The sequence below is a fragment of the Vicia villosa genome, linkage group LG1 (genome assembly GCF_029867415.1).
Source record: "Vicia villosa cultivar HV-30 ecotype Madison, WI linkage group LG1, Vvil1.0, whole genome shotgun sequence".
NCBI lineage: Eukaryota > Viridiplantae > Streptophyta > Magnoliopsida > Fabales > Fabaceae > Vicia > Vicia villosa.
The window spans coordinates 22,902,436-22,928,525 of record NC_081180.1 but is presented as its reverse complement, the minus strand read 5'-3'; the positions used below and the strand labels follow the sequence as shown (position 1 = coordinate 22,928,525).

Genomic DNA, 26,090 nt, shown 5'->3' with positions numbered 1-26,090 from the left:
CCGCGAATATTGGCACCACCCCTTTCCCTAGCTCTACCCCTACCCCTGCCCCTTTGTGCTTCTTGCTGGGTTTGTGTCACTGGGCCTGGAATTGGGATGTCTCGTGGATCGCTGTCTATGAATTCGTCGACGCCCCCATAATTATCCGGAAAACCGCTGTTGTAAAGTCGGTTACCCATCCGGAAAAAAGGGCGTCCCAATAGTACACGGATTAGAACCGAAATGGACGTCCACGACAAAATGGAACGAAAATGCAGCATTTGTCGTCAGGTGGGGCACAATAGAAAAAGATGCCCTAATCGTGGCGCGACCTCGTCGCAAGTTTAATATAATCTGTATTTTATTACGACAATGTATCAATTTCCCTTACCAACTCTTGTAACCGTTCATCGGTCTCTCATCAATAAATTGTGCTTTTGTGAAAAACCGATATCGATAACGCAAACGTTATTTAGACTTAGTGATAATTTTACGAACTCGATTTATCAGACGTTTTTATGAAAATAAAAGACCGGAATAAAAAACGGTGCGCGGAAATACCCGAAACGGGTTAATTTTGAAAAAAAAATGACACACACATAGGACCCAAATGGTTTGGCGCCTATGTGTTAAGGCATGGCCATATGCGCCATTTCAAATGGCTTAAACAATTTTGCCCTAATTTTTGTTCATTTGCGCCAAATGGTTTGGCGTGTGGACCATGCATGCGCCATTTCATTTGGCGCATTCTCTTCCAGTCTGTCCCAAACCTAGACAGTTTGGTAAATACCCCGAAAAGTTGGTTTTTTCCGTAAATTTTTTATTAAACCTGGTTATTTTAATTTTTTTTCTAAAAACCTTGGTAGTGTAAACGGTAATAAAATAATGGGCCATGCTAACATGTGTCATAAGGGCACATGTTAAGGATACTATAATTGGAAAATATTAAATATAATTAAATACAATAAAGTCATATTTAAAGTTTCGATACATTGAATGCACGCGTTTCAAAAAAATATTTCTATAAATAATTCATTAACTTGTGCCCTTGGGGCACATGTTAGCTTTTCCCTAAAATAATACTCCTCCTGTTTTTTTATAACTGTTCCTTTTATAAAAACTAGATCGCAAACTGATATATTAGATATAAAATTATATTTTTCATAATAATTAATATATAATTTTTTATTTACATGTAAAATTATTTAATATATTATTTAATGTATGCAATATCACATATAATAGTTTAAAAATATTAGTTAAAAAATACTAAATGATATATGAATTTCATTTTAAAAATTATAATATACGATCAATGGATATTATTTGGACAAAATATTCTTTAATAATTTCTAGATATTTGTTTTTTATTTTGTTTAAGCATTCATATACCACAAAATTTGCTTTTATTTGCTATTACTTATAGTGCATGATATTCTTTAAATTTAGATTGATGAAAGGATGTTGTAGCAACCTGCCCTAAAAATTAGACTTTTAGAGTCGCCACCTATTCTGAAGGACGAATAGGAAACCCTACGCAGTTTAGAGATCGGGGTAAGTTATTATAATCAAGTTGAGGGAAGGTGTTAGGCACCCTCAACCCTTTCCTATCGGCTTTGAATCTAAGGGTCAAGTTTTATGGCTAAAAGTTAAGGTTTTATAGCTAAGGCAGTGAATAGGGTGAAAATTGAGATTTGAAGGGAATTGAGATTTTAGGGTGGGGGACTCGCCTTGGTTATCCAAGTGCCTACGTATCTCCTTATGGAGAATCAGAGTCAACGTAGTTCGGGCTCAGGATTGTACGCCTTAGAATTGATTATGAATGGTTTGAAGGCTTTTTGAATGGCCTATCGTAGTTGTTGAAAGTTGTGATTTGAAAGGCATTTTGAGTTGCCTAGGATAAAAATCCGTAGTGTCGTGGTTTAGTGTGTTTTAAGATTTGGGCGTACAACCCTGATTTGATATGGCACCGTTAGATGCGGTGACCAATAGATTTGGTCAGTATAGCTAACGGATTAAGGAGCATTGCTGGTTACTCAGATCGATAGATTGATCGTCGCGGGCAGCAAATTAAATGTATTTTAATTTATGTATATTTTTATCTCTCGTCTAATGCGACTAATAGATTTAGTCGGGTCGAGGAGAGAATTAACGTTAATATTTTATTCTTTTTATCTCTCGTCTAATGTGACTAATAGCTTTAGTCGGGTCGAGGAGAGAATTATTTAAGAATTGATTGAATTAATATTTTTTGCCGAATGGCAATGGGATAGGGCAAACCCTAATATTATAACCTTTCTAGGGTATTTGTGATCTTTTTAATATTAATTAAAATTAATTAAAAATAATTAAATCGGGATGGTCGAATAATCGGGAAATAAATCCTAAACCTAACCCTAATTTAAATATACATCCTAATCCTAATTTAGAAATTAATTTAATTAATCATAATTAGTTAATTCCTAATCTCAATTAATCAAACCATAAAATAGGAAATATATTATAAAACCTGGGCATTGATCTGGTGTGTGTGACCTCTGGAGTCCCATGATAGACCTGCATCTTCTTATCCCTTTGATCTTGCTTTAACACGAATCCAGTGGCCCAGAGTTGTGGGTGTACCGTGGTCACACATGAGACTGGTGTATTGAACCACTTTATGAAAATATAAGAAAAAGGAGGCAAGAGGCAGGGATTGATCCCACGCCCTTGCCCTTAACACCTGCTGCACCTCTTTACCACATCACACGCATAGCCAACTGCGCCACTTTCTCATGTTGACATAAGGACACACCCAAAGCTATAAGTATAAAGAAACAAAACCATATTTAAAATCCAAAAAAAGAAAACGCTGCACTGTTCTTCTTCTTCGCTAAACACAAAGATGCGGCAATGGTCTCATCTCCATAGCCATTGTTCAAACTCACACCATGAATTGCAAATAAATATATAAATCGACCAGAAATCTTCTTATGATCATGATGGTATCCATGATTTTGGCCAATTTTCCTCCAAACTAATGTCCCCAATTTGTGTGACCGAAACCCTAACCATGGTAAAGCTTCATTCCTGCACCTATAATCTAATTCAACCATCCAGAAGGCATCAGAGCAAGGTTATAAGCATAGAAACGCAATCAAATCCGAATAATAATGCATATATATGCGAAAATCACGAATTAAAAAGAGATTGAAATCGAGGGCGGTGAAGTCACGCTTCTGGGCACTTTCACGTGTTGTAAATTGCTGGGATTGATCATAGAGCACCGGTGAATATGTTAGAATGCTTTTATTCGGCTTTAGTCCGGTTAGAACCATGGCTGCAAATTGTTGTTTGACATGAAATTTTGAGGTTCTATGTGAAGAGAGTTGTTTGTTTGGACGGTTCTGTTCTACTTTCTACAAAAAATACCGCTACATAAATCATAAAAATGATGTTAGTATTATCAGTATGTTCTCATATGTTGGTGAAAAGGACAAGTCAAACTTCCCTTCTTTAATCAATATTAAAAGAGATAAAACAAGATTCAAAAATTAAAAAAAGAAATGTTAATAGTTGAGAGAGAAGCATTAGTTTATAATATACAGATTTTTGCAAGAGGTATTCATGACAAAAAAACCGTGATTGTTAAACTGTGAATGTATGTACAAAATATAAACTTGTTGGATCTCTCTCGGCAAAACTTGTTAGTGCCTGCAAAAAAAAAAAAAAAAATTGATATCCCCCAAAACGTGAAAAAGAGAATCTGTCCGGTTAAAAAAGTCGGCCTCCCCTTTGTTAGAAAATATCTCTCTTTTATATTGATCAATTTAGGGTTTTTCTATACCTAATGGGCCTATTGCCCAACTAAATTAATGATTAAAAATAATACTAATAATCTTAATTCTACCTAATAATCATAATATTAATAAAAATTAATAATGAAATTTAAATAGTAATAAAACAAGTGTTAGTTAAACACAAATGATTTCTTCAAAAATCATAGAATTTTTGTAACAATTGGGCTCATTGCTTAGATCCAAAAATACTTGCTGTTCACACCCCTATTTTTATTTCAACCAGTTTATAAGAGAATTTTATAAGAGGTCGAATTTAACAATAGATATATTAAACCCTATGGCTCTTAATTTTTAACACCCTTAATAAATTAGAAGATGTAGATTATATCAGGTAAATTTTGGGGTATGACAGATGTGATCAGAGGTGTTGCAATTTGAAGAAAAGTTGTTAAAATAATAACTTTTAATATATAAGAAAGTTTATGTGACAATAGTGAAAAACTTGGAGCCAACGATAGGACATCTGATTGACCGTAAAATAGTTAGTAATTATTTGGGATATGGTTGAAGCATAATATATATAAAAAATTTAAGGGTTTGATTGAAGAATGAAATGAGCTAGCAAATAAAATCTAAAATCTAAAAACTATGTGCAAAATGAATTTTGGAGGAATATCACATAAGTAGTTGGATATAAGTAGTTGGATGCAGACCTATAATTATATATGAATTATGTTTAGTTTAAAATATATGCGATAACATGGGAATAAGAAAAAGCATAACATAAAAATTTAAAATATAATAATGAAAATAAACGGAAAAAAAAAAGTGGAATATTAAAATTGAAATTGAAACGGATTATGAAAAGAAAGAGAATAATATTGGTAGAATAAATTATATTTTATTTTGAACGAGCCACCAGCTGTGGCGTCCAAGAGTGTCTTATTTGTAGGTGTAAGACCGTTGCGGAACATGTGAATTTGATCGACTTCCGCAAATTCGTGTCTCTTGCATTTCCTCAGCATAGCTTTGTATCTTTCCCAAGCTTCATTCAGTGATTCGTTACTACCTTGAGAGAATACCGCAATTGTTGTTTTAGCATCAAAGAATCGGTTTTGAGAGTAAAACCGTTCCCAGAATTTCTCTTCCAGCGTATTCCAATCAGTCATAACTGTTTCAGGTTGATCTAGATATCAATCTTTAGCCTTTGATAGCAAAGAATGTGGGAACAACCTTTTGAATAAAGTCTCTTCCTCCGCTTGGGCTACACCTGTAGTACCTGCTAACTCATAGAATCGAGTCAGATGAGTGTATGGATCTTCATGGTCCAATCCGACGAAAGGACTTGCACAGATGAGTTGTAGAATGTCGGTCTTCAATTCAGATGTCCGCCCGTTGGTGGCAGTCCTTGCGAATTGAGAATTGAGAAGAGGACTATTTGCACAAGAAGCTGTGGCGGCCATGTTTACAACAGTGTGTTGTATGATGGCTTCTTGCTCTTCTTCAAATAGTTCATGAAAGTAAAGTCCGTCAGACGACTCGTCAATTGTTTCTAACGATTGTGAAGACGTCGCAGTTGCGTTGTCTCTTGCCTTTGTTATGCTTGCTCTTTTTTCGTGTTTTGCTGTTCAATCTCCTAGCGGTCCTTTCGATCTCGGGATCAAAAAGAAGTTGATCGCTGAAAACTTTGCTGCGCATACACTAAATCTGCAAAAACTAACAAACACGTGAAACAACAAGATTAATGAAAGTAAACTCAAAATAAAAACTATTGCAATGCGTGCAATATTGACACAGTCCCCAGCAACGACGCCAATTTGTTGAAAGTATTTTGGGTAAATATTTTCTAATATATCGTATCCACAGAAACTGAGTAATATTGTTGTCGTTCTATAGTCGAATTATAATGAGTTAGTGAAAAGTATTGGTTTTGATTGTTTAATCTCAAATTGCAAATAACAGAATAATAATTGAATAATAAAAAGCTTAAAGACGAATAACAATGGTGAATGAATATGTTGAGTTCTAGGGTTCATCAACCTATTCATATGCAATAATCAATTAATCCACAAGTGAACATTATCTAAGTTATTATCTTCATTAAATTTCAACCGTTAGTGCTATTAGTTCTATATATATATATATATATATATATATATATATATATATATATATATATATATATATATATATATATATATATATATATATATATATATATATATATATATATATATATATATATATATATATATATATATATATATATATATATATATATATATATATATATATATATAATTGAAGTTTATGTGAGCTGATTAGGTTATTCATAATGACATACAATTGTGAATAAAAAAGATGACAAGCCAGCCAAAGTGGAGAGAAGAAAAAATCACGATCATAGAGTCAAGGTAAGAATCACCCACAAGGTATGGACTAAGGGTGTATCACCCGTAGATTAGGATTATAAAAAAGAGCCCAAAGTTTATATTTCATCTTTTGAATATTACAGACTTTCACATGTGGGCCAATGATATTCTCAAAAGAAGCTCGTCTAAGTATATCATTGTGTATCAACTATTTCAAAACTACTCTAGAATAGCCACCACACTACATCCTAAAGTACCAGAATGGATTAAGGGGTTCTAAGGTTAACCATATTCTCAGGACTCCCAAGTTGAAAGTGATAATGACGTTACGACTACTCGCAACAACAAGTACTACTTTCCAGGGGGCTTCCACTGAGTGCAGTTATATCACATGTGCATCATGTTTAGAATTACTCTAGACATGTCACTTTGATTATACCATTGTTCTATCTTACTATTCTCAAATACTGGTTAGAACTTATTTCACCACACAAGATCACCAATCACCTGAAACCCAAAAAATCCATATATTCCCATAAATTATATTTAGAGTTTAAATGTAGTGCACTGACAGTGTAAACAAACTTTACACATACAACCAATCAAAATCCTTACACTTGTCATGTCATATTAGTTTTTTTAAATTAAAATTATGTTTTAATTGGATACATGATTGTGATTGGTTGATAGTCTAAAATAACTTTATACTGTCAGTGCATATCCCTTTTTCTCATATATTTATTATAAATTATATATTGTTTAATCTTATCAATAAAATATCTAAATTTATTATTTTAGTACTCTATTTATTTTTATTTTTTATATATTGTTTAAACCCATCAATAAAAAATTGGGTTAACCGATCCATGAACATTTTCAAATAAGTTGCATCAAACACACCTACATCACACTATTATGTTTGTCTATAAAAATGAGTTACCTATTTAAATTGTCTTCTCAACTTTTCATGAGTAGATGATTTTTCATACATTTTTAACTATTTTATTTTTAACTATTTTTCATGACAACTATGAGAACAAAATAATAAATAGTTGTTAAAGAAAATATAAATATAATTTATAATATGAGAATAAAATTAAATATTTATAATATTTATTATTAACAATTCAATAAAACTTATCCTAATAAAACTTATTGAAAATATTAACAATTCAATAAAACTTATATTTCGGTTGTTGAATATAAAATTGGTCAAAAAGTTATCGTAGAACATCTTGTCATTGATTTGATTCGAGCTTAGCTCAGAGTAGCAGCAAGCAACAGTAGCTAGAGAAGCATGGGAAATTACACCAATTTATTATCAACTGCATTTATTGGCTCTTCTTCTTCACAACCTCATCACAGCTCTACCAGTACAACCACAACGACCGGAAAAAAAGAGGTGATTGTTCTTTGTGTTTTATCTCTTCTCTGTTGAATTTTTTTCTTTGGTCATCTCTTATCTGTTGGATTATATTATTAGGTTTGATTGTGTCAACCCAAAAAAAAGGTTGATTTGAATTGGGTTATACTACTAGGTTTGATTGTGTCCGCCAGAAAAAAAAGTTGATTTGAATTGGGTTATACTATTAGGTTTGACGGTATTCTCCTATTAGGTTGATTTGAATTGGGTTAGGTTGATTTGATCTTTGCCTAGGTTTTTTTGGGTTAGGTTCCATTTCAAATTTCACTGATGCATCTGCATAATTAAACTTAGCTTTTTTCACATGCATGTGCGAAACATAGCTTTGGAAGATGAGATTTGGATCACTTATATTTCTATTGGTCAGAGATGCAGGAGGAGAACGTGGATCAAAGTAGTTGTACTCTTTCCTTAAGTTCCACCCTTACTCAGTGTACAAGTTTAGGTTGGAAAATTGATTTAATTTCTCATATTGTTTTTTATTGTTGTTGCAAGTTGTCTAATTTTCATTTATATGTCTCTTAAGGAACAGTGACAGTGCAGCATAAAAAAAGTACCCTTAAGAAGATGAGAAGGATACTTCCCTCCACATCAGATAGAATGGGAATGAAAGAGTATAAGAATGAGAAAGGTTTTGCGGGGCTTACAGCACTGCAATATGGTGAAGATTTAGCTGCTCTAGATATTACTGATGATGAGAGATTTTGGTTACTCCACAACTTTAATTCAGAATGTGCTCAATATATATCCCTGGCAAATTTTTCTCTTGAAAAAAGACTCCATTTTTTCGGAGAACTCTTGATCTTAAAGCTAGATCTGAAGCCGAATGTTCCAGCCACCAGTCCTCCACTACTAGGTCTTCTAAAAGAAGAACAGAACCAAGGATCAATTTCTAGGTACACATTTCCTTTGCAAAATCTATTTTTTGACTTTTTCAAAATCTATTTTGACCCATGGATTTCTTTAACATTAAGCATTACCTGGATCAACATGGTAATTGAATGATGAAATGCTTTATATCACTAACGATTATTCTTGATGTGGCGAATGACAGTTTGGCTTCCTCTTTGGTGGATGATGTGCGCTCTCTCTGCTTGAATGATGCGTCTGCTCAGCCTTCTTCGCCGGTGAATGATGCATCTGCTGCTGAGCCTTCTTCATCGCCTCCACCTCCTCCATCTAAGATAGCTGTAAGAAGGTCGACAAGGTCACGGAAACCAAATGTGACAAGCAAAAATGAAAAAAAATGTCAAAATGAAATCGTGGAAGAATTTCACATGAGATTGGTATGCTGATTTCTTACATAATTTGTTGTATTATAATGATCAAATACTACTACTTATTGATGAATTTTTTAATTTGTAGTTCAATGTCGTTGTTGCAAGATCAATTCTTGAAGAGGGCTTAGATGTCCAAAGTTGTAATTTGATTATTGGATTCGACCCATCTTCCCTAATGTGTAGTTTCGTACATTCTGGAGGTCGTGCGAGAATGCAAAATTCAGATTATATATTGATGGTTGAGAGGTAATAGTGTTGTTCTCCTTAGTTTTATGATTTCTAATTTATTCTTATAACAGACATGTGCCATTAAGCATGCTACAAGAGAAAATTATAATATCAAATATATTCATTTCCTTCAAAGTAAAATTTCCCCAAAATCCAATTTATTTTAGGTTATATTCTTATTAGGGGTTACATGCTTAGTAGAGATTATGTGTTTAGTTGGGGAGACACATAGTATGGAGGATGAAGTTGTCAACGTTGGTGATAAATTTGATCTTTTTGAAAATGTTTCGGGATGGGACAAATAGCATTCAAGGTCAAACATAAATACTGTTTTAAACACCTGTGACTGGTAGAGCTATTCCAGATGAAGTTTATTCAAATAGTTTTGCAGAATCATATGGGACGCTGGTTTAGTTTCTCTCAATTGATCCGTTAAGGGAAACTGAGAGTACTTATCTCAATGATCTAGATATTAAAAAACTGTTTGAAACAGGTATATTGATTTTCCAACCAAATAATTGATGATTAGCTATGAATAGACATATTAAGAAGACTTCTTAACCTTGTGACCAACGATAGCTTTGAAATTCTATTGGCGAAGGAAATAATAAAGTTGACTTACCTTCTCAGTAAGAGTGTATAATATTTTATGTACTCTGCTTAGGTAGGTGGGTTGATGGTTGTAAGCAACTCTTGAGTATGTACAGTTGCCTCTTGGAAGTATGTCATGAGACCTAAAAAGAATCAAAGTCTGTGATACAGTTAGCTGAAGATAGCAATACCATGGTTCACCATCCGATATGAACAATGGTTCACCATCCGATCTGATGTGTACACACATCTAAATATGACTGCTATATCGACCAAACCGACCCCAACATTGCTGACATCAGTAAGGGTTAACCCCTACTAATTTAAGTAGCCACTTCTAATTCAAAATTAACTAAGTAATTAATTACTATTATTAAAATGAACCAATATAAAATCACCCACTAAATAAATAATAATATTATATATATATATATATATATATATATATATATATATATATATATATATATATAAATTGAAACGGATTATGAAAAGAAAGAGAATAATATTGGTAGAATAAATGATTTATAAATAAATTATTTTTTATTTTGAACGAAAAAATGATAGATCATAAGACATTAAATTATAATGAGGTAAAGGACGCAGAAGGAGATATCAATAGGAGGTTGAAGGTTTCATCTTTGGAAACTAACATAACCACTCTTGTGCCAATAAAAAAAAACTTGACAACCCTATATGAAACACGAACACCAAAAACATGACGTTAGCACAAACACTAAAATACAACAACGACACATTACCGACACTGACATGTCGACCCCAATGTTGATACATACACATTTTTTCAAAGGTACCGGTGATGCAAAGACAACAATTGAAGTTTAATCGAACTAAAGCGGAACAATAAGTACAAAACCAATCAACCATCCGCAACATGATTACTACGGATGAGCACAATTCAACCCAATTAATAAAGGACGTTACAAACATGTATCAAATCTAACGATAGCTTTGAAATTCTACAAAATAAAACATGAACAAAATAATTCGGCAAAAATGTAACAAAATAAAACTACAAACCAGCGAAATATAAAAAGGTTAGGTCTTACCCTTTGAGTCCGGAATCAAGTTTGTCTTAGCAATCTCTCTTCGTTCGGTTGGATCAGCGACAAAATCGCATTTGTATGAATATCTTCCTCTATCGTCTCCATGGTCACCCCAGAGTCCTTAAATTAGTAAAATAAAGAAAAGAATTGGAACTCAAAATAATAATGATAAAAAGAAAGGGAAGAACAGAGTATAAAATGTGGTATAAAGTACAAACCAGTTTTCTAGACTTTGTTGGATACTCTGAATAAACATCTTCATGCTTCTTCTTCATTGTTGTGTTGTGTGGACAATCTGTAAAAAAATTATAATAAAAACTAAGTAAGAATGTTTTGTATCCAAAATAAACATCTTCATGCTTCTTCTTCATTGTTGTACCCATTACTAATCAATTGATCAAATTACCAATTATGTCCTTTTCTCAAAAAAAAATTGCACTACCAAAAGGATATTTTAGTAACTAACTAATTGTTGTACCCATTACTAATCAATTGATCAAATTACCAATTATGTCCTTTTCTCAAAAAAAAATTGCACTACCAAAAGGATATTTTAGTAACTAACTAAATAACACTACAACTTTTCTACTTTCCAATAACTATTTGACACTTGGCAATTAAAATCCTTTCTCCACTCCAAATAAACCTACACGTGTTACACTCTTTTCTCTTTCTTGTTTTCAATCTCTTTTCCCTCGTCTCTCTCTTTCTCTCCTTCCCTCTTCTCTCTTCTCAAACCCTAAAAATGTCTGAACAAAAAAGTCACAGTTTCTCATCCCCGCCGTCGCACACCCAAATCACGTCGGGACTTCCATCCCCATCGTCGCCTCTTTCTCATGCCACCACTGATTTTGGTTCATCAACAAACCCTAACACTACCCATTATTTTCATTCCTGAACATTAGAGATCTACAAATCTCAAAGAATAATAAACGAAAGTTGTGAGATGGTGAAGTTGCAACAATGACAAATCTGTTTAGTTGATTCTCGCAGTAGTGGAAAACGACAAGGTTTATGGTTAGGTTTCAATTCATTACATTTTTTTTCTCTGTTTTTCGATCTCTTTTTTATCCTCCTTCTAATTCTTAGTTTTTGACAGGATTTACATTAGAGAGGAGAAAAAATGGAACAGACAGAGTGAATCTTTCATCATCATTGTAAGAAAAGTACCTATGTTGGTTTCTTCTTTTGTTTGTGTGTTTTTTTTTAATTTATTCATCTCTATTATCAAAGTACCTATCATCTCTAGCATGGATCTGTGTAAGAAAAGTATCATTGATCGGTGTTGTTGATTGTCTCTCACCTCTAGCATGGATTGCATTTACCAGGAACGATTGTTGTAAGTGAAGGGTGCAGGGTGATTATTATTTAGGATTTTATCTTTTGGTGTCTTATAACTCTCATGTTTTTTATGTCTTGCTTGAATACTTATCACTAGATATTTTCCTTTAGTATGATATTATGTCTCTATGTTACATTAGATATTTTTTAGTGACCTGTTTTTATGTTCATTGATAAATCATGAAGATTTGACTTCTAGAAAAGATGATGTAAAAATGGTTTCAAGAGTGTAAGTCTAAATCTTACTTTCCAAAAGATAAGGTTATCCATCACTAGATATTTTCATTGATCTCTTTTTATTTTTTATTGCTTCCTATTTTTCAGTTCATGGAGCTTGAGAGAAAACTGAAAGAATGGGAATAAAGCTCATGATCCACGCTTAAACAACAGGTTCTAATTTATTTATGTTAAACTAAAAGTGTAAGGTTGATCAAACCAAGAGCAAGAAAGTGATGACATTGACATCTTTTTATTATATTACTATGCAGCTAATAAGAATAAAATAATTTTGTTAAGGAAGCTGCTGAGTTTGCAGAATTTGCTGCTTGGCATGTTCATTTGTTTTCTATTATGCAGAAAATATTCCAATTTAGAAGCAAACAGAATAAGAGGTAAGTGTAATGAAGGGGTATGGTTTATGTTTATTATTGTTTTTTATTAGTTTGGTTCTTCAATATTTATTTTTACAATGTTTTGGATATTTTGCTCATGGTGATGAAATTGAATGGGATATGATTTTGTGGTAGTTCTAAGTTGAATGAAATCTGTTTCTAGATTCAATTTATTATAATCTGGTTTAGTGAGATCTGAAATCAAATAAAGATCTTGGATATATGGTTTAAGTTGATTTAATTATTGTTTTTCATGTAACAATGATATGTAAATCGAAACTCAAACATTTTCTATTCAATATATTCATGATTTGGTAATACATTTGAAACTTTAACAATAATATCTAAATCATAATTAAAATTAATTTTTGAAACATTAGCAACTAATTGATTATAAATTTATGAAACTCATAACTTTCTAAGTTTCTTTTTAAAACATGTTTAACAACCTAACATGTCCTACCAGTTTTATTTCTTCTTTATCTTCTACAATTTAACCAAGCTAAGACAATGCAAGTTTTGTTGAAATAGGCAATTGATTAATATAATGAAACCCAAGGTGAATCAAGACTTTTAAAATTCTGCATAAAATCAACTTTCAGCTATACAAAATTATGTATAATATTACATTTATAAATTGTGCCATAAATTGAGTTACCTTATCCTAAAAATAAGTTTAGAGAATAATGCAGTAAGCCATGTCTATATGAGTTTATGCTTTGATAGATAATTTATATAGGTAATTGAAAAAGCTAGAGTTGAGAATTCAAGTTAATTGGATTTGTTTTTTTGCTGCAGGTATGAAAAAGAAGGGACGTAGTTGGCATTTTGGAAGCCTATGATACATCTCATCAGAGCTCGAAATTGTCGTGAATTTGAAATTTTATGGTGGTCTTGTCTTTGGTTTGTTCTACGGAGAAAGTTTGGTGTCTTTAGTTGTTTAAGACAATTTTATATTTCAAGTTGAGTTAGCTTTTGATATAATATTTATGCTAAATTGTTTGTGAGAAGATGTTTTTTCCAACACAAATCAGTTCAAGTATATGGATTTCCTTTACACTGTAAGAAGCTAATACATTGTCCTAAATTCATTGTGACATTATTTATGGTTACTGACTTTTTGCGAACCAGAATTTCTTGTGCCAAAGAATAATATTGCAGCTTACCAAAGAATTTCTCTCTCTTTATAAAGTACAATTTCAATTGAAAATATAATATAGTTGCATATTTATGATTATTATTCATTTATAATTGAATCATTCATTTTAAATTTACATGTTTTAAATATATTTTATACAATATTAAATAAATTTACATGATATTAGGCTGTAGTTTACGGGTCACTATCAACATAATACATATTTTATTTATTTTTTCAAATATTAAAAATTTTTTTATTCTTTTTCTGTCTCATGGATCAATTTTTTTTCTTTGCTTAATTATTTAATAATTAAGTAATTCATTTTAAATTTATTTGCATAATGTATTTTTTAAATTTTAAAAATATAATACACTACCTCATTCTCTTTCTCTTTATAAAGTACAATTTCAATTGAAAATATAATATAGTTGCACATTTATGATTATTATTCATTTATAATTAAATCATTCATTTTAAATTTACATGTTTTTAAATAAATTTGATACAATATTAAATAAATTTATATGATATTATGTTGTACTTTACGGATCACTATCAATATGATACATATTTTATTTATTTTTTCAAATGTTAAAGTTCTTTTTATTCTCTTTCCGTCTCATGATCAATTTTTTTTTTGTATAATTATTTAATAATTAAGTAATTCATTTTAGATTTATTTGTATAATGTATTTTTTTTAAAATTTTAATAACATGAAAAATGTATTTATCTCATGGGTCACTAACAAGACAATATTTATTTTAGTTTAATCAATCATTATTTTAATTCAAGAGAGAAAATATTTATTTTTAAATATTAATTTTTTCTCCATGTCATAATTATATGTTTTCTTCTTTGTGTATGATTATCTAATATAATTAAATCTATATGATTACTCTTACTTTTAAAATAAGTAAATCATTTCAAATTTTACATTTATATCTAAAATTTTACATTTGTATTTGATGGTATCTAAGTGATATTACATTAAGACTCATTCATGTGTTATTACATTAACAAATATTTTGTTGTTTTTTTTATTTATTTCAGGATTATTATTTGAAGATTATAAATTACTAGATATTTTTTTTAGTTATTTACACAATATCATAATTAAATTATTCATCCTCAAAATATATGTTGTTGGAATTGCAAAACATTGTGAAATTGACTATGAAAATCTTATTCATAAAACTTTTTTCTAATGATTAATTTCCATTTTATATATACAATTTGGTCAAACTTTTTTACTTCACATTTTTTCGTATCATTCAAAAAAAATACTACACCATAAATAATGCACCCGTTCGACACCACGGATCTCTGACTAGTTAACTTCATATATAATATATAATGTATGCATCTAGTACGTACCTACCAAAAAAATTATACTAGTATGCATCTAGCAGTAGTATTACACGTATTACCATAGGATTTGCAGGGTAGAACATTTTAAAGAGAATAGTGAAAAGCTTGTATTGGAAACTTAAATAGTGAGTCAAATGCAAATTTGGATTCAGGGTTTTTCTGCATCTTTGTGATTTCGTGGGGTTTGGTTAAGAAAGAGAAACATATAAAGATTTCAATTAAAATAAATTATTAGTACTAAATAAGAGTTACTGCAAAAATATAAAAGATTTTATTATATTATAGAAACGTGTAGTTATAAAAACCTTGATAGTGTAAACGGTAATAAAATGGGTCATGCTAATATGTGCCCTTAGCCCTAAGGGCACATGTTAAAGATACAATAATTGAAAAATGTTAAATATAATTAAATGCAATAAAGTCATATTTAAAGTTTTGATACATTGAATGCACGCGTTTCAAAAAAATATTTCTATAAATAATTCATTAACTTGTGCCCTTGGAGCACATGTTAACTTTTTCCTAAAATAATACTCCTTCTGTTTTTTTTTTTATAATTGTTCCTTTTATAAAAACTAGATCGCAAATTGATATATTAGATATAAAATTATATTTTTCATAATAACTAATATATAATTTTTTATTTACATGTAAAATTCTTTAATATATTATTTAATGTATGCAATATCACATATTTATATATAAATAATGACTAATAATTTAAAAATATTAGTTAAAAATACTAAATGATATATGAATTTCATTTTAAAAATTATAATATATGATCAATGGATATTATTTGGACAAAATATTCTTTAATAATTTCTAGATATTTGTTTTTTATTTTGTTTAAGCATTCATATACCACAAAATTTGCTTTTATTTGCTATTACTTATAGTGCATGATATTCTTTAGATTTAGATTGATGAAAGGATGTGATCAGAGGTGTTGCAATTTGAAGAAAAATTGTTAAAATAATAACTTTTAATATATAAGAAAGTCTATGTGACAATAGTGAAAAACTTGGAGCCAACGATAGGACATCTGATTGACCGTAAAATAGTTAATTAGTAATTATTTGGGATATGGTTGAAGCATAATATATATAAAAAATTTAAGAGTTTGATTGAAGAATGAAATGAGCTAGCAAATAAAATCTAAAATCTAAAAACTATGTGCAAAATGAATTTTGGAGGAATATCACATAAGTAGTTGGATGCAGACCTATAATTATATATGAATTATGTTTAGTTTAAAACATATGCGATAACATGAGAATAAGAAAAAGCATAACATAAAAATTTAAAATATAATAATGAAAATAAACGAAAAAAAAAAAGTGAAATATTAAAATTGAAATTGAAACGGATTATGAAAAGAAAGAGAATAATATTGGTAGAATAAATTATTTTTTATTTTGAACGAGCCACCAGCTGTGGCGTCCAAGAGTGTCTTATTTGTAGGTGTAAGACCGTTGCGGAACATGTGAATTTGATCGACTTCCGCAAATTCGTGTCCCTTGCATTTCCTCAGCATAGCTTTGTATCTTTCCCAAGCTTCATTCAGTGATTTGTTACTACCTTGAGAGAATACTGCAATTGCTGTTTTAGCATCAAAGAATCGGTTTTGAGAGTAAAACCGTTCCCAGAATTTTTCTTCCAGCGTATTCCAGTCAGTCATAATTGTTTCAGGTTGATCTAGATATCAATCTTTAGCCTTTGATAGCAAAGAATGTGGGAACAACCTTTTGAGTAAAGTCTCTTCCTCCGCTTGGGCTACACCTGTAGTACCTGCTAACTCATAGAATCGAGTCAGATGAGTGTATGGATCTTCATGGTCCAATCCGATGAAAGGACTTGCACAGATGAGTTGTAGAATGTCGGTCTTCACTTCAGATGTCCGCCCGTTGGCGACAGTCTTTGCGAATTGAGAATTGAGACGAGGACTATTTGCACAAGGAGCTGTGGCGGCCATGTTTACAATTGTGTGTTGTATGATGGCTTCTTGCTCTTCTTCAAATAGTTCATGAAAGTAAAGTCCGTCAGACGACTCGTCAATTGTTTCTAACGATTGTGACGACGTCGCAGTTGCGTTGTCTCTTGCCTTTGCTATGCTTGCTCTTTTTTCGTGTTTTTCTGTTCAATCTCCTAGCGGTCCTTTCGATCTCGGGATCAAAAAGAAGTTGATCGCTGGAAACTTTGTTGCGCATACACTAAATCTGCAAAAACTAACAAACACGTGAAACAACAAGATTAATGAAAGTAAACTCAAAATAAAAACTATTGCAATGCGTGCAATATTGACACAGTCCTCGGCAACGGCGCCAATTTGTTGAAAGTATTTTGGGTAAATATTTTCTAATATATCGTATCCACAGAGACTGAGTAATATTGTTGCCGTTCTATAGTCGAATTATAATGAGTTAGTGAAAAGTATTGGTTTTGATTATTTAATCTCAAATTGCAAATAACAGAATAATAATTTAATAATAAAAAGCTTAAAGACGAATAACAATGGTGAATGAATATGTTGAGTTCTAGGGTTCATCAACCTATTCATATGCAATAATCAATTAATCTACAAGTGAACATTATCTAAGTTATTATCTTCATTAAATTTCAACCGTTAGTGCTATTAGTTATATATATATATATATATATATATATATATATATATATATATATATATATATATATATATATATATATATATATATATATATATATATATATATATATATATATATATATATATATATATATATATATATATATATATATATATATATATATATATATATATATATATATATATATATATATATATATAATTGAAGTTTATGTGAGCTGATTAGGTTATTCATAATGACATACAATTGTGAATAAAAAAGATGACAAGCCAGCCAAAGTGGAGAGAAGAAAAAATCACGATCATAGAGTCAAGGTAAGAATCACCCACAAGGTATGGACTAAGGGTGTATCACCCGTAGATTAGGATTATAAAAAAGAGCCCAAAGTTTATATTTCATCTTTTGAATATTACAAACTTTCACATGGGGGCCAATGATATTCTCCAAAGAAATTCGTCTAAGTATAACATTGTGTATCAACTATTTCAAAACTACTCTAGAATAGCCACTACACTACATCCTAAAGTACGTACCAGGATGGATTAAGGGGTTCTAAGGTTCCCATATTCTCAGGACTCCCAAGTTGAAAGTGATATCACATGTGCATCATGTTTAGAATTACTCTAAACATGTCACTTTGATTATACCATTGTTCTATCTTACTATTCTCAAATACTGGTTAGAACTTATTTCACCACACAAGATCACCAATCACCTGAAACCCAAAAAATCCATATATTCCGATAAATTATATTTAGAGTTTAAAGGTAGTGCACTGACAGTGTAAACAAACTTTACACATACAACCAATCAAAATCCTTACACTTGTCATGTCATATTAGTTTTTTTAAATTAAAATTGTGTTTTAATTGGATACATGATTGTGATTGGTTGATAGTGTAAAATAACTTTACACTGTCAGTGCATATCCCTTTTTCTCTCACTAGTAGAAAAAACACTTGTTAAGTCGGTTAAAATCGACTTCTTAAATCAGTTCCAAGCCTGACCTAAGAGTTGCCGACATAAGAAGTTTTGACTTCTTAAGTCGAATTTGGACCTGACTTAAGAAAATATTCTTAGGTCTGTTATATATAAACCGACTTAATAAGTCGGATATTATTTCCAGGCAGTTTTAAGGAGCCACTTCACAGCGGCTTTACGGAACAAATCCAATATACTGTTAAAGGAACATAATTTACACCGGGTTTCTCTCAATTATAAGGAGCAAACCAACAATAATTACATCATTTTAAATCTGCGGGCACATCACATTCAAGGAATCCTAGTGAGCTGAATTAAAATTATCTGACAATGTGAAAGAGCAAAATCTAGGACATGTTTCTCATAATTTTAAAGTGCAAATCGTTCATCTTTCACTGCAACACAATGATTATTACAAGTAAAATATATCAAGTAGTGAAAGGGAGAACAACCACTAAAAAAATACATAACAATCACTTTTGAAACAGCGAACACATACTCATCATTGAGAACTTCAACAAAATCTAAATCGTATTGAGCAAAAACTACACTATGGAATGCAACTCACAGAACACAGCAGACACTGAAGCGGCAATGGAGCATAACCAAGGTCGGGTTCGCACACATCAAGAGCTTTTATCACAACAGACATTTTAATTTCAAGAGAACGACGAGACACAATTAGCAAGGCAACCTCTACTGCAGTCCAAATCGATGAGTTTGAATGTTGCTGCAGATAATGACTCTCGTATTTGAATGCTTCTACAGATAGTCAATCACTAATTTATCATAATCCCTGAATCCATCAGTGCTATATTGAGTAGTATATCCCTGAGGTTGGAAAAATTGTATGAGCAATCAAATCAGACAAAAAATATTGTGACTTACATCAATTATCATACCAGATTTGATGGTGCCTGAAATCCATTAATTGCACTTTTGACAGGAGTCTTCGTAAACGAGTTTGATAGAGGATATACATAAGGGGTTCCTTCCAACTATAATCCAAAAAATAAAAGTAAACATTACGTCAAATTACATTTTTTGCAAACTTAAGCAAGACTCTATACTGTTTTTAACACATGTTAACATGAAAATAGTCAATACTTCCATTGTTCTTGCAAATAGGTTATAAACATTTATTTAAATTCCTGAAATTTAAATTAGTATTCACAACAATCAATTAGAATACAATAATATAGGAGCAACTGAAAATATTCTGATAAAAACGAACATAAACATACAAATATATATATATATATATATATATATATATATATATATATATATATATATATATATATATATATATATATATATATATATATATATATATATGAAAAATATTAAATAAATCTTGGCATAAATAATATTAGACAAATGATTATAAACTGACTCTCATGCAGAAGAAAGCCATAGACTCAAATCATACTTCGGAAGGCTAATGCTCCCAAAAGGCCAACATGGATACCTTTTTCTCAGTTTTCGGATAACATTTGATCATTTTTCCATTTTGAAAGAGTTAAATCTGATTTTCATTCCAGTTTCTTTCAGTTATTCAGAGTTGTGTTAGCTGGCACCTCTGTTACAACTTTCTAGAGTTAGTTACAATCAATTACAAAGGATGTATTCTATCCCTTGGTGAGTGCATTTTAAGATCCCTATATAACTTCTAAAGTTTGTCAATGCTTACTTTCCCTGATTTTTTTATCTTTCCCCTCTCTACCTTTTTTTCCATATCTCCTAAGACATAGCTTAAAAATGACACCAATGTGTTTTAATAATATAAAGAGATAACTCATTAGAAAATCAAGAAAGAAAAAACAGATAACAATGAGGCTTTCTTTGAGGACACATACATATATCAAAATAGACTAGACATGAGAGTTAGACAAGTGAACAACTGAGGGGAAACTGAATTTTATACTAAGACATACATCCTCAACTGGAGCTTCCTCAATTAATATCTTATTTGTTTTTGAAACTACAGGCTTCTTACATTTAGACCTAAGCATCCAATCCAGCCCCATTTCTTTTCTAACACAGGATGATCACATAAGGGTGCAAATGAGAGACATGGTATAGAACAAACATGCTTTAGTTAATGATGGTAATGTAAACCATAATTAGAATTGATGGCACGTGGAGGAGTGAAAGAGTAGTCCTTTAAAAGCTTCTCTATATAGTGACACATGTTTGGTTTTCTTAAAACATGGATTTCTGTTTAAATATTTAAAAGTGGTATTTTATTAAAATTTTCAGAAGATGCCATGGTATAAGTGTATATAACCAAAATCTCTACCAATTTTCCCATTATATATTGTCATTCATGGTTAACAGTACCTTAGAATACATGTGAGTCATGTATTGATTTAATACAAAACTATATATAATTGAAACAAGTCCCTACTGTATATCTATTTCAAACATTAATTTAAGCTTGAGTTCCGATAGATGATGATGAATCCTGATTCATGTTAATGAGATTCTTTTCACTATTCAGAAAGTAGGTCTTTGGATTCATAATTTGAAGTCAAACTTATAGTGTCTTGTATTACTTGAATTTAATGAGAATAAACATTAAGGTTAACCATTAAGCATGCATAAAGATCTAACTACAAGAATATAGGTAGTGTAGTCACCTATGTGGTCCACCTCGTGGAATATGAATTTTAGTCCGCCATTGTTTCTCCAAAGCTTTTCCATCCTTTACAGTTAGACTCAAGATCTAAGGCAGCTGTATGGTGATTCTCCTTACCACCACCAATGACATGGAGTCTTCCCCTCCACAATTGAATTGCGGGAGCATGCCTGAAAATTTGATTTGATGGTTAAATAGTCTAACTTATTCAAGTGCAGATACAGATAAATAAAATTATAAAACACAGTATATAGTGAACAAAGCATTTTAATTATATATGCATAAGAGTATGCAAAACAAAGACAGAGAGGCGTAACTAGGGAAAGACAATGAATGTAAAGTATCTCATTTCTTTGTTTTGGTGCCTAAGACAAACACAATGAAAATAGGTCCTCTACATTATAGACCATATTGTCCAGAGGCTGTATCTATGTACCTCTCATCAGTTGCAACTCCCAAATGTGAATAAGCCATTTCTTTTAATGTATCAAATATATCTACCCACTTATTGCTCTTGAAATGAAACACATCAACAAGAGAGTGCACCTGCGATGTAAGAAACCAATAAAGAAATCATCACACAAACTGTCACCTACATATGTCATATAAAAGTGATAAGAAAATACCAACATTATCAAGATTGGCGTATTCTGAAAATGCATAAAAAAGATTTTGGATCTAAATAGCATAATCATATAAATATAAATGAGGCACAAGAGTCGAGTCCATTTGCTCCCAATTCCATTGACGGAGGTAGATGGACAGCACACAGCGAAAGGGAAGAGGAGTTCTGTTGATTTTTGTTTAGGAAAACCACCATTGAAGCGAAAATAAAGCTTCAAGCTTTATCACCTAAACATCGTCAAACCCACTTCACAAAACCTTCTTCAAATCAAAAACCCTAAATTCTTCAACTTCATACTTCTAAAGAATACAGAGAACCACTATATTCCTCTCATTACTCTTCCACTTATTCTCACCAAAACCTCAAATAAACAATTGAACCATGCATAAACTCTGACACATGCAACGATTTACTCGGTTACACACTCCGACACATGCCTCAAAGTCTCCGAAGTTTCATCTCTCTTCCAAATCGATACAATCTCTCTCCTAACTACCAACGACATTGATATTTCTTGCCTTTACGTAGAACACCACATCCCCCCTTCCAAACTCTCCCTCAAAATCCCAATCTCATGTTCCTGTGTCGACGGGATCCGCAAATCCATTTCAACAAACTACAAAATGCTTAAATAGAATGAATGAACCTAGTAAATTACAAGAAATTATGGTGGCGCAGTGGAGGGAAAGAGAGAGTGAAGGAAAACCCTAAAAGAGAGCTAAGTTAATTTTTGGGAGGGGAAAAACTTCACGAGCGAAAAGGGGAAAATAAAATCGATAATTTTTGTATTTTTTTTTTGTTTTATAAATTTAATTTGAAATAAAACGATTTTTTGAAGACTCTCGGGTTCGATTCTCTCATAATGCATATTTGGTATTTAATTTTTTCAAGTAAATAAATTTTCTTAAGTCAGGTGAGCCACAACTGACTTAATAAATAGATTTTTTAAGTCAGTTAATAAGCACATACGACTTAAGAATTTAATGCAAATTAATTTTTTTTAATTAATATTTGTTAAGTCGGTTTTAATGGCACCCGACATAACTAAGTTACAAATATTTACGAAATTGCCACCGCATCGCTTCTTAAGTCAGGTGGTAGGGGAACTGACTTAACAACTTCTGCTAAAAAGGTAATTTTGTACTAGTGTCTTATATTTATTATAAATTATATATTGTTTAATCTTATGAATAAAATATCTAAATTTATTATTTTAGTACTCTATTTATTTTTATTTTTTATATATTGTTTAAACCCATCAATAAAAAATTGGGTTAACCGATCCATGAACATTTTCAAATAAGTTGCATCAAACACACCTACATCACACTATTATATTTGTCTATAAAAATGAGTTACCTATTTAAATTGTCTTCTCAACTTTTCATGAGTAGATGATTTTTCACACATTTTTAACTATTTTATTTTTAACTATTTTTCATGACAACTATGAGAACAAAATAAAAAATAGTTGTTAAAGAAAATATAAATATAATTTATAATATGAGAATAAAATTAAATATTTATAATATTTATTATTAACAATTCAATAAAACTTATCCTAATAAAACTTATTGAAAATATTAACAATTCAATAAAACTTATATTTCGGTTGTTGAATATAAAATTGGTCAAAAAGTTATCGTAGAACATCTTGTCATTGATTTGATTCGAGCTTAGCTCAGAGTAGCAGCAGCTAGAGAAGCATGGGAAATTACACCAATTTATTATCAACTGCATTTATTGGCTCTTCTTCTTCACAACCGCATCACAGCTCTACCAGTACAACCACAGCGACCGGAAAAAAAAGGTGATTGTTCTTCTTCTTCACAACCGCATCACAGCTCTACCAGTACAACCACAGCGACCGGAAAAAAAAGGTGATTGTTCTTCTTCTTCACAACCGCATCACAGCTCTACCAGTACAACCACAGCGACCGGAAAAAAAAGGTGATTGTTCTTCTTCTTCACAACCGCATCACAGCTCTACCAGTACAACCACAGCGACCGGAAAAAAAAGGTGATTGTTCTTTGTGTTTTATCTCTTCTCTGTTGAATTTTTTTCTTTGGTCATCTCTTATCTGTTGGGTTATATTATTAGGTTTGATTGTGTCAACCCAAAAAAAGGTTGACTTGAATTGGGTTATACTATTAGGTTTGATTGTGTCCGCCAGAAAAAAAAGTTAATTTGAATTGGGTTATACTATTAGGTTTGACGGTATTCTCCTATTAGGTTGATTTGAATTGGTTAGGTTGATTTGATCTTTGCCTAGGTTTTTTTGGGGTTTTATTTTATCTCTGCCCCTGCACATACTCATATAGCAACTAGGCAAGTGAAAGATTTTTAATAGCATAATGTTATTAGGTTGGGTAGCCTTTTCCCTGTACAAAAATAGAATTCAAACAAAATCTATCTGGGTAGCCTTTTCCAATGTATTTAAAATGTCACATTCACTGATGGCTTACAGGGATGATGAAGTTCAATGTAGAGTGTATTTCCAATAGAAAATATGTCGGGAAATAACATTCTTTATTTTTGCCTTTTTTTCTTAAAAACAAGTATTTGTTTACTTGATTCTTTCTCGACAACTAAGATGCAATGAGCAACACTAACAATATCTATACACAGGAGTCAAGTAATGCATTCCTCATTTCCTCATCTCTAATCACTTTTTATTTTATTATGAAAAACGAAATACAATGATCAGAATTTCGAAAAAGGTAGCTATCATTTGCAGTATAATCACCCAGAAATTAGGACGCCTTGAACTTCTTCAACATTTGCAGTATATTCACCAAGAGATCTCTTTCTCTTTCTCTTTAAGACACAAGGTCTTGGTAAGACCTAAATGTAAGATAAATGTACAATTTCTCTTATGCATGTGCATAATTGAACTCGGGTTTTCACATGAATGTGCGAAAATACACATGGAATTTAATTTGCACATGTATGTGCGTTTCTGGGCAAAGTTCCATTTCAAATTTCACTGATGCATCTGCATAATTAAACTTAGCTTTTTTCACATGCATGTGCGAAACATAGCTTTGGAAGATGAGATTTGGATCACTTATATTTCTATTGGTCAGAGTTGCAGGAGGAGAACGTGGATCAAAGTAGTTGTACTCTTTCCTTAAGTTCCACCCTTACTCAGTGTACAAGTTTAGGTTGGAAAATTGATTTAATTTCTCATATTGTTTTTTATTGTTGTTGCAAGTTGTCTAATTTTCATTTATATGTCTCTTAAGGAACAACGACAGTGCAGCATAAAAAAAGTACCCTTAAGAAGATGAGAAGGATACTTCCCTCCACATCAGATAGAATGGGAATGAAAGAGTATAAGAATGAGAAGGGTTTTGCGGGGCTTACAGCACTGCAATATGGTGAAGATTTAGCTGCTCTAGATATTACTGATGATGAGAGATTTTGGTTACTCCACAACTTTAATTCAGAATGTGCTCAATATATATCCCTGGCAAATTTTTCTCCTGAAAAAAGACTCCATTTTTTTCGGAGAACTCTTGATCTTAAAGCTAGATCTGAAGCCGAATGTTCCAGCCACCAGTCCTCCACTACTAGGTCTTCTAAAAGAAGAACAGAACCAAGGATCAATTTCTAGGTACACATTTCCTTTGCAAAATCTATTTTTTGACTTTTTCAAAATCTATTTTGACCCATGGATTTCTTTAACATTAAGCATTACCTGGATCAACATGGTAATTGAATGATGAAATGCTTTATATCAGTAACGATTATTCTTGATGTGGCGAATGACAGTTTTGGCTTCCTCTTTGGTGGATGATGTGCGCTCTCTCTGCTTGAATGATGCGTCTGCTCAGCCTTCTTCGCCGGTGAATGATGCATCTGCTGCTGAGCCTTCTTCATCGGCTCCACCTCCTCCATCTAAGATAGCTGTAAGAAGGTCGACAAGGTCACGGAAACCAAATGTGACAAGCAAAAATGAAAAAAAAATTTAGCACTCTTTGAACAAATTTTAACTATGTTCAGTACAATTTTGGGTTGGGTTTTTTTCC

At 31.4% G+C, this 26,090-nt stretch overlaps 1 protein-coding gene and 3 long non-coding RNA genes across 6 annotated transcripts; 3 read left to right on the top strand and 1 right to left on the bottom strand.

Moving 5' to 3' along the window:
• Nucleotides 1-7,742: 7,742 nt before the first annotated feature.
• LOC131662132 (uncharacterized) lies at nt 7,743-9,366 on the top strand. The gene is made up of 4 exons (XM_058931859.1): nt 7,743-8,449; nt 8,608-8,839; nt 8,919-8,973; nt 9,245-9,366. Exons 1-4 carry the CDS (start codon nt 8,121-8,123, stop codon nt 9,364-9,366), a joined length of 738 nt encoding a protein of 245 aa, XP_058787842.1. The 5' UTR covers nt 7,743-8,120.
• Nucleotides 9,367-11,377: 2,011 nt separating this feature from the next.
• Nucleotides 11,378-14,066, top strand: LOC131631132 (uncharacterized). Of its 2 annotated transcripts, XR_009292617.1 has the most exons (4): nt 11,378-11,736; nt 11,819-12,450; nt 12,549-12,671; nt 13,470-14,065. It is a non-coding gene; the product is annotated as an uncharacterized LOC131631132 (long non-coding RNA). The 2 variants fall into 2 exon arrangements; XR_009292616.1 differs by having other exon boundaries at nt 11,819-12,671; nt 13,470-14,066.
• Nucleotides 14,067-18,196: 4,130 nt separating this feature from the next.
• Nucleotides 18,197-22,805, bottom strand: LOC131602650 (uncharacterized). 2 transcript variants are annotated; one of them, XR_009284121.1, is made up of 5 exons: nt 22,064-22,805; nt 21,870-21,979; nt 21,435-21,603; nt 19,695-19,790; nt 18,200-19,623 (listed from the first exon to the last, which is right to left on the bottom strand). It is a non-coding gene; the product is annotated as an uncharacterized LOC131602650 (long non-coding RNA). The 2 variants fall into 2 exon arrangements; XR_009284120.1 differs by having other exon boundaries at nt 18,197-19,623; nt 21,870-22,805.
• Nucleotides 22,806-23,953: 1,148 nt separating this feature from the next.
• On the top strand, nt 23,954-25,748 carry LOC131602643 (uncharacterized). Its single transcript, XR_009284119.1, has 3 exons — nt 23,954-24,078; nt 25,146-25,223; nt 25,305-25,748. It is a non-coding gene; the product is annotated as an uncharacterized LOC131602643 (long non-coding RNA).
• The last annotated feature ends 342 nt before the right edge of the window (nt 25,749-26,090 follow it).